The following is an 8195-nucleotide window of genomic DNA, read 5'->3' as shown; positions in this document are numbered from 1 at the left end:
CACTGCTCCACCTCTTTCAGTTTTTTTTCCAGTGCAGTTTAGTGATTAAAGATATGGTTATGTAACTGAAAGGTGGTAGGTTTCAACTATTTAGTGGTGAAAAAGAAGTAAAAGAAGTAGTGGTTCCAAAAAAACTTCCAAAACAAAGATTCACATATAATGTACTCACCCCCTTGTCATCCAAGATGTTCATGTCTTTCTTTCTTCAGTCATAAAGAAATTGTGTTTTTTGAGGAAAACATTTCAGCATTTTTCTCCATGTAATGGACTGATATGGTGCCCCGATTTTGAACTTCCAAAAAGCAGTTTAAATGCGGCTTAAACGATCCCAAATGCATTTGTAAACAATCCCAGCTGAGGAAGAAGGATCTTATCTAGCAAAACGATCTGTAATTTTCATTAAAAAATACAATTAAATACTTTTTAATCCCAAACGCTCGTCTTGCCTTTCTTTCCATGAACTCTGTGTATTCTGAAGGAAGTTAGGGTATGTCAAAAAAACTCCAATTGTGTTTTCTCCCTCAACTTCAAAAATCATTTCAAAGTCATCCTACATCGCTGCAGAAGTACCGACCCAGTCTTTACAACGTGAACATGCAAAGAAGATCAAACACCCTTAACGAAAAAGGTAAAACAGCGATATAGAACGATTTTGAAGTTGAGGGAGAACATGAGATGGGAGTTTTTCGACATACCCTAACTGTCATTAAAAAGTATATAGATTGTATTATCGTTTACAACCACAATTGGGATCGTTTGAAGTCGCATTTAAACTGCATTTTGGAAGTTCAAACTCGGGGCACCATATCAGTCCATTACATGGAGAAAAATCCTGAAATGTTTTCCTCAAAAGCATAATTTCTTTATGACTGAAGAAAGAAAGACATGAACATCTTGGATGACAAAGGGGGTGAGTACATTATATGTAAATTTTTGTTCTGGAAGTGGACTTCTCCTTTAAAGAACAAAGTGATTTCCCCTGTTAGAGATTCCCATATAATGATTTAGCATCAAACATCAGATGGGAATATTTAATGTATATATATTAATGTATATGTGTAAATAAAAAAAATCAAAAACATAGATTAAAACAAGTAAAATAAAAATTATGTAAGGGCACCACAAAACATCAAGTTAACATGTTAAAATGAGCAAATCAATATTTAACAACAAAAATGTAAGAAAATGCAAAATTTTATTTTGCATAAAGAAAATAAAGCCTACTGTTCAGTATTCGCTTGTCAAGTGATGACGTAATGCGTCTGGGTTCAAGGCTCAACTTATTTTACTTGTGAATACTATGTCAGCAGCTGTTTATGAGCATTGTTTATTCATATTAAACATTTAAGCTATACGTTTTTAAACTTACAGTGTACCCTACAGTCTCTGTGCTCACAGCGTCCCAAACACAAATTATTTTTATATTTATTTATATTTATATTTTTATTGGTAATATGGGATTTCGGTATGGAGTTAAAGGGGAGGATTATAATTTTTTTTGATAGTATTATATCACATTGTGAGTGTATATTAGCACCGTTTGTTATTTTCTCGTGGCGTCTCTTGGAAAAAAATAAAAAGCAGGAATTATCTCCATATAATGGACTTTTTTCCAGTTCAACACCGTTAGGATATGTCGAAAAACTCCCATCTCATTTTCATCTCCAACTTAAAAATCATCCTATATTGCTGCAGAAGTACCGACCCAGTGTTTACAAAGTGAACATGCAAAGAAGATCAAAGGCCCTTTACAAAAAAGGTAAAACAGTGATGTAGGACAATTTTGACGCTGAAGAAGAAAACGAGACGGGACTTTTTAGACATACCCTAACTCTATTGACCCGGATTACACAGACTACGCATGCGCATTGTAGAGATGAGACAAGATGAGCATTTGAGGTTAAAAAGTATAGAAATTGTAAATTTGTTTCAAAAATGACCAATCGTTTCTAGATTAAGACCATTCTTTCTCGGCTGGGATCGTTTAGAGCCCTTTGAAGCTGCATTTTGGAAGTCCACTATATGGAGAGAAATCCTGAAATGTTTTTCTCAAGAAACATAATTTCTTATCGACTGAAGAAAGAAAGACATGAACATCTTGGATGACAAGGGGGTGAGTAAATTATCTGTAATTTTTTGTTCTGGAAGTGAACTTCTCCTTTAACAAGCGAATCTTAACATATTCATCATGACTAAGCACATTCCTTATAATAAATCTTTCACTTTTGAAATGCTAACAATACTTACATTTTAATATAAATTTTAATGTAAAGCGTAAAGCATACAATTCAATTGTTTAATTTTCTGGAATACAGAAGTCTTTGTATTACATTAGTTTTTAATGAAATAAAAAATAAATGTATTACAACAATGAGAATTTAGCTTAAACCACAATAAATAATGTGGTTAATTGTCATAAGATTAATGTTACAATGCAAAAAAAAAGTAATCGTCCTCAATTGGGCTCATTTTATTTTTTATTATAGAAAACTGTCTATATAATTTTTCTTTTGCTTTGATTTTGGGTGAAATAACAAATTCCATTTAATTTCAGTTCACACAGGCATTGAGGATCAATCAACAGAAAACCAATTCAAACTGGAAGAATATTTTTTACTGTGGGCAGTTTGGATTATGGCAGATTCTTACATCGCATGAAATGCTGTGCTGACACCCAAAGTGCCTCATTTCAAAGTAAGTGCATACTACATACTCAAGCCTCTAGCTGTTATACAGAGGGACAATCCTGTCTATTGTAGCCCTGCATATGGGACATTTCTTAGGTTGAGGCAGGGCCCTATAGCACTCCTCACAGGCACACACGTGACCACACTCTAGAAACACACACGAGCGCTCACGATTCAAGCATATTGTACATGAAGTAGGAGACAGATCCTCCTCTGCCAGGTGAAGCTCCTGCAAACGTCTGCTCTGCCACTTCTTGTACTCGTCCAGCAGGCTGCGCTCTTTCCTCCGCTCCTTCCGCAGCACGTACTGCCGCCACAGGAGGTAGAACAGTGTGGCGCAGGCAGTTAAGCCAAACAGCATCGTCAAGACCTTCCAGATCCGCAGGTGACCCTCTTGCTTGCTCAGGAGGCTGTCGTAGTCTAGGCGGCTGAGGAAGTACCGCAGGCCCTGTTTAGGGGGTTGAAGACGAACCAGGTTGTTGTCCAGCACCAGCTCCCCTACGCCTGTCATGCTGGCACCCAGACGCAGAATTTCTTCCGTCTCCTGGATGCCCTGAGGGCGCTCGCCGCTGATAAAGTGGCCGATGACGTTGGTCAGGGACTGCTGGGAGGGGTGGAAGTTCTCATAGGTGGTCTCCAGATCTAATTCGGCTGCATCGAGTGGACGGACCACTCGTACTGTTGTGGGAATAGTGTCATCATGTGGGGCGAGGTCAAAGGGCACGGTGTTGGTGCGTTGGTGGATGACCTTTTCACAATCGTTCCTAAAAGAAAGATGTATTGGTAGAAGAAATTAGGATATAAACAGTTACTGATAATGATAAATATATTTTTATTATAAATTACTGATGATGCATAGGGTTACATAAAGTGATTAAAAATTAAAGTATAATGTAAATATTTAAATAAATTAGTCTAATAAAATATGATAATGTAAATAAAGTAAAATTAAAAACTAATCATTATCATGAATTTAGAATTATAACAGTAAAAAAATATATATAAATACAGTATCATTATTTTTACACATTATTTTAATATAAAAAATAAATATTTAGAGTACAATTAATAATAAAAATAAGATTTAAATATTTTAAATAAAAAAAGAGTAAGAATTCCTTACAGAGCTAATAAAAATAAATTATTTAAATAAATGTAAAATGTAAAGTGTAGTATGAAAATATAATGTAATGTAAATCATTAAAAACTAAATATTATCATAAATATAATTTTATATTAAAAATACACTCTATTTAAACATTTAAATACAATTTTATATTATAACAGTATAAAAATATAAATACAGTAAAATTATTTTTACACATTTTAATATTACAAAATAAATATTTAACCTAAATATTTAATAACTTAGAATGTCTAATGAAAACTAAAGTATAATATAAAAATGTAAATAAAGTAAAATTATTAAAAACTAAATATTATCAAATATATTTTTATATAAAAAGTAATATTAAAATTGTACTCTATTTTAAGATTTATGTATAATAAAATTTTAAATGATAACAGTATATAATATACAGTATAATTATTTTGCTCATTATTTGAATATTAAAAAATAAATATTTAGAGTATAATCTAAATATTTAAACAAATTCTAGTAAACAATTTCAAGTGTAATTGAATAAATTATTAAACTAAATACTATCATAAATATCATTTTATAAACACAAAATATTTAACAAATTAAACTAATTTAAACAAATTAGAACATCTAATAAACAATTTAAAGTGCAATATGAAATGTATATATAATAAAATTATTAAAAACTAAATATGATCATAAATATAATTTTATAAACAAACAAAAAATTTAAATGATACTCTATTTAAACATTTACATATAGTAAAGTATTATATATATTATTACATGTATTTCATTATATTACATTTATTATATTAGTATAGAAATACAGTATAATTTTTTAAATATTAAAAAAATAAAAATAAAATCTAATCATTTAAATATTAAGTATTTAAATATTCAAATAAAGTATAATATAAAAGGTATAATCATTAAAATTACATATAAATATCACATTATATTAAAACAACATACTAAATACTTTTTTTGTGATTAAAATACTAATTGTGATTAAAATATACAATAAAAAGTTTAAATAAAGTGCAATATAATTTTACATTTAAAATATTTTTTTTAATAAAGTATAATTATGAAAAACAAAATGTATTGAAACTACATAATAAATAATTAAATTGCAATTAAAATATTTAAATATATTTAAGTACAATTAAAAGTTTATATAAAGTGTACTATAATTTTAAAATGTAAACTAAATATTATATTAAAACTACATAAATAATTACATTATAATCATTTGAAACAATACATACACTAATTTTCTAATAATTATACTTTAAACTTAAAATAAGCTTTAACTGCAATTTATTTGTTTAAAATGATCTTATACCTAGATTACTGAAATTTTGTAGACAAATACAAATTGTGCCCATGTATGAATTTCTTTACAGAGCTAAAAAAATAAATAAATAAATAAATAAATACATAAGTGAACTAATAATGGACATGTACAAAGGACAATACACATAGTATATACATATAATGTATACATTATTAAACAGTAATAATGGACAGTTATGTATTCCAAACATGTACCATAGATTTGTTGTTCGATTCCACACCATCTTCTTCTCTTTTAGGGTCAACCTCTCGATGACTCCTTTACAGTTGTCTACAAACTGACTGTTCAAGGTCTCCTTCACCGAGCGCACAACACCTTGAGTAAAAAAAACATTAGAATATTAACACCAATTAAATACTATTTTTTCTCTAGTGAATCATTATTGTATCAACATCAGCAAAGTGCAATACTAGAGTTATTATAGAAGCCATACCTTCAATAACTGCATAGGGAACACATTTTCCTGGTGCTTCACCTAGGATAGTTTTCAAGTCTGGATTTAATGGCATCTTCTTGGCCTCCTGATAAACAGAATATGCTTAAGTATGATCTCATTCTTGTAGTAATAGTGTTATTAAAAGAAATGCACTAAGGTTGTTTGGTTACCCTTAATTTCGCTACATGTTTCGACTTCCTCTTGTATATGGTGTATAAAACAGCAGTCAGAGCCGAGCTAGTGGCCAACAACACAATCTGTGCTGTCGAGGGTTTGCCACTGGTCTCCATCCTTCAACCTACAAACCAGCTGAGTATGAAAAACATACATTAACATCTCTAAATAAAACAAACTCCAGTCTTTCTCCAAGTTTAATGTCAACAACATAACAGTTACCCATTTCTATCTTATGAACCAAACGTTTTTCGAAAGGTTTTTGTATTTACTTTTGAAATATGTTTAGTATCAGAAATATAAACGATCAATATAATGTCTATCTTGAAGGTCATTTTTTCACAGAGCGTAAGTAACATAAAAACAAAACAGCTGTAAATTAGCATGAACGGCTAGCAATGCCTTCCGCAAACATACAGCTTAAATATGCGCTCTCAAAACGCAAAGTCTTTTATTTTAATAGTTTAATAACTGACGACATTGGTAGCCGAAATAATACAAAAAGGAGTCGATAAAATAAACATGCACTAAAGAAAAGGTTATTTGACTACCTTCACTAAAGCTGTGCTGGTGTACAACTCGCTGTCAACTCAAGCCCCTTCATAATAAAAGCCCTCGACAGCGAACTCTGCTCTGTAAAAAAAATAATAATAATAATAGATAGACCATCTTAAAATTATATTAAATATTTTGGAAATAAACCCACTCACTTAGTGCCATTTTTAAATTGCTAAATATATCCACTATATTAAAAAATTTAAAAATACAGAACTTGAATGTCCTGTTTTGCCAGCTGTGTTTACACTACTGTTTATGCCCGAGATAAAGTTAAATACATATTTTTATATGACCATTAAAAAGTGCAGAAAACACCAAATCAACCGTCAACCTCTAGATACTATTTTTTATTTTATTTTATTATTTTTATTATTAATATATTATTATTATTATTGTTAATTTTTTATACATATTCAAATACAACTCTGATTCTAGTTTTCTGGAAACTATCATTTACTGATTGTATAAAACAACAAGACGGAAGTCATTATTATTTTAAAAGCATTATTATTTTAAAATTATGCCAGTGGTGTGGTGTTTATCAGTCATTAACTACTGTTTTTAAATACAATTTTTAATAAATCCCATTAAGACTTGCAGTAAATACCAAATCGAACGTGAATCTAGATAGTGTTATTTATTTATTTATTGTAGTGATTTTTATATCTCATTGTCAGGTTTTACATTATATATATATATCTATATATATCTATAGTTCATCTATCTATATATATATATATATATATATATATATATATATATATATATATATATATAAAGTTATGAAAGCAAACCTGGTCTAAACGGGCTAAATCTGCATGTTCGATTTAAGTTCGCTTCGACTCCGACTCTTATTCTAGTTTTCTGGAAACTCATTTACTGCTTCTTTAAAAGACAGAAGTCGGCTTGATTAGCCAATTTATCACGATCATTTAAATAAAAATATTATTTTAAAATTAATGCCAGTTGTGGTGTTTGTCGGCGGTGAACTATTTTTTTAAATACAAATTTTAAACAATCCCATTAAGATGTGCAGAAAAAAACAAAAACAAATCTACCGTGAATATAGACAGCATTTTTTATTTTTATTTTTTGTAGTGATTTTTATGTATAGAATCTCATTTTCAGGTTTTAGATTTCGTAAAAATTAAAATAATAATAATAATAAATAAATAAATAATAATAAAGTTACGAAGGTAAACCTGCTAAACGGTAAATCTGGTTGTTCGATTCAAGGATTGTTCGATTCGACTTTGACTCGATTCTAGATTTCTGGAAACTAGCCTATCATTTACGGCTTGTTTAAAAGACATAAGTTTGCTTGATTAGCCAATTAATCGTCATTTAAAAACATTCTTAGTTTAAATTATTATATAATTAGTGCCAGTTGTGGTGTTTATCGGTCGTGAACTACTGTTTTTGAACCACTCTCTTGAATGATTCAAAGATTCGTTCGTTACACGATTAGTGGTCGCCACCTACTGGTGTATTGATGTAGGCCTGTTGTACAGTCATCGAAGTGAACGAATGAATCAGGCGATAATAGTCAGTGGGAAGAAATAATAACAAAATATTCAAAATCCCCGCTATTCATGTTTGTAGGTTTGTCAGTCATTGGACGTTGTCGTGTTTATTGCACTGAAATGTTTTTAGCTTGCCTGCAATTCTGTCGGCAGACTGTAGATGTCATGTTGCGAGAATAGAATTAAAATGCATGTTGCGAAATATTAAAAGCTAATATTCAAGCTGTCCTTATCAATGGGCCATTGCAAACATGTATTTCAGTATTATAAAAGAAACAGCATGACTGCATCATTAATAAGTCGCTTTCTTATTTCTAACAATAGTGCAACAGCATGAACTTCTGTGTGAATTTGC

At 30.0% G+C, this 8195-nt stretch overlaps 1 protein-coding gene across 1 annotated transcript; it reads right to left on the bottom strand.

Annotated features, from left to right (window-relative positions):
• Positions 1-1213: 1213 nt before the first annotated feature.
• On the bottom strand, positions 1214-7538 carry mul1b (mitochondrial E3 ubiquitin protein ligase 1b). The gene is made up of 6 exons (XM_051096865.1): positions 7520-7538; positions 6311-6392; positions 5756-5894; positions 5583-5670; positions 5344-5464; positions 1214-3451 (listed from the first exon to the last, which is right to left on the bottom strand). Exons 3-6 carry the CDS (start codon positions 5873-5875, stop codon positions 2722-2724), a joined length of 1059 nt encoding a protein of 352 aa, XP_050952822.1. The 5' UTR covers positions 5876-5894; positions 6311-6392; positions 7520-7538; the 3' UTR covers positions 1214-2721.
• Between the last annotated feature and the right edge of the window lie 657 nt (positions 7539-8195).

Source organism: Labeo rohita, chromosome 23 (assembly GCF_022985175.1).
Source record: "Labeo rohita strain BAU-BD-2019 chromosome 23, IGBB_LRoh.1.0, whole genome shotgun sequence".
NCBI lineage: Eukaryota > Metazoa > Chordata > Actinopteri > Cypriniformes > Cyprinidae > Labeo > Labeo rohita.
The sequence above is the reverse complement of the archived record's forward strand: the minus strand, read 5'-3'. Positions and strand labels throughout refer to the sequence as shown.

Bases quoted from the DNA above. Each gene is read 5' to 3' on its own strand.
- mul1b (XM_051096865.1), bottom strand. From the start codon at position 5,875: ATGGAGACCAGTGGCAAACCCTCGACAGCACAGATTGTGTTGTTGGCC. The intron at 5,671-5,755 runs GTAACCAAACAA...TCTGTTTATCAG, and splicing joins AACATGTAGCGAAATTAAGG to GAGGCCAAGAAGATGCCATT. The intron at 5,465-5,582 runs GTATGGCTTCTA...TTTTTACTCAAG, and splicing joins TCCCTATGCAGTTATTGAAG to GTGTTGTGCGCTCGGTGAAG.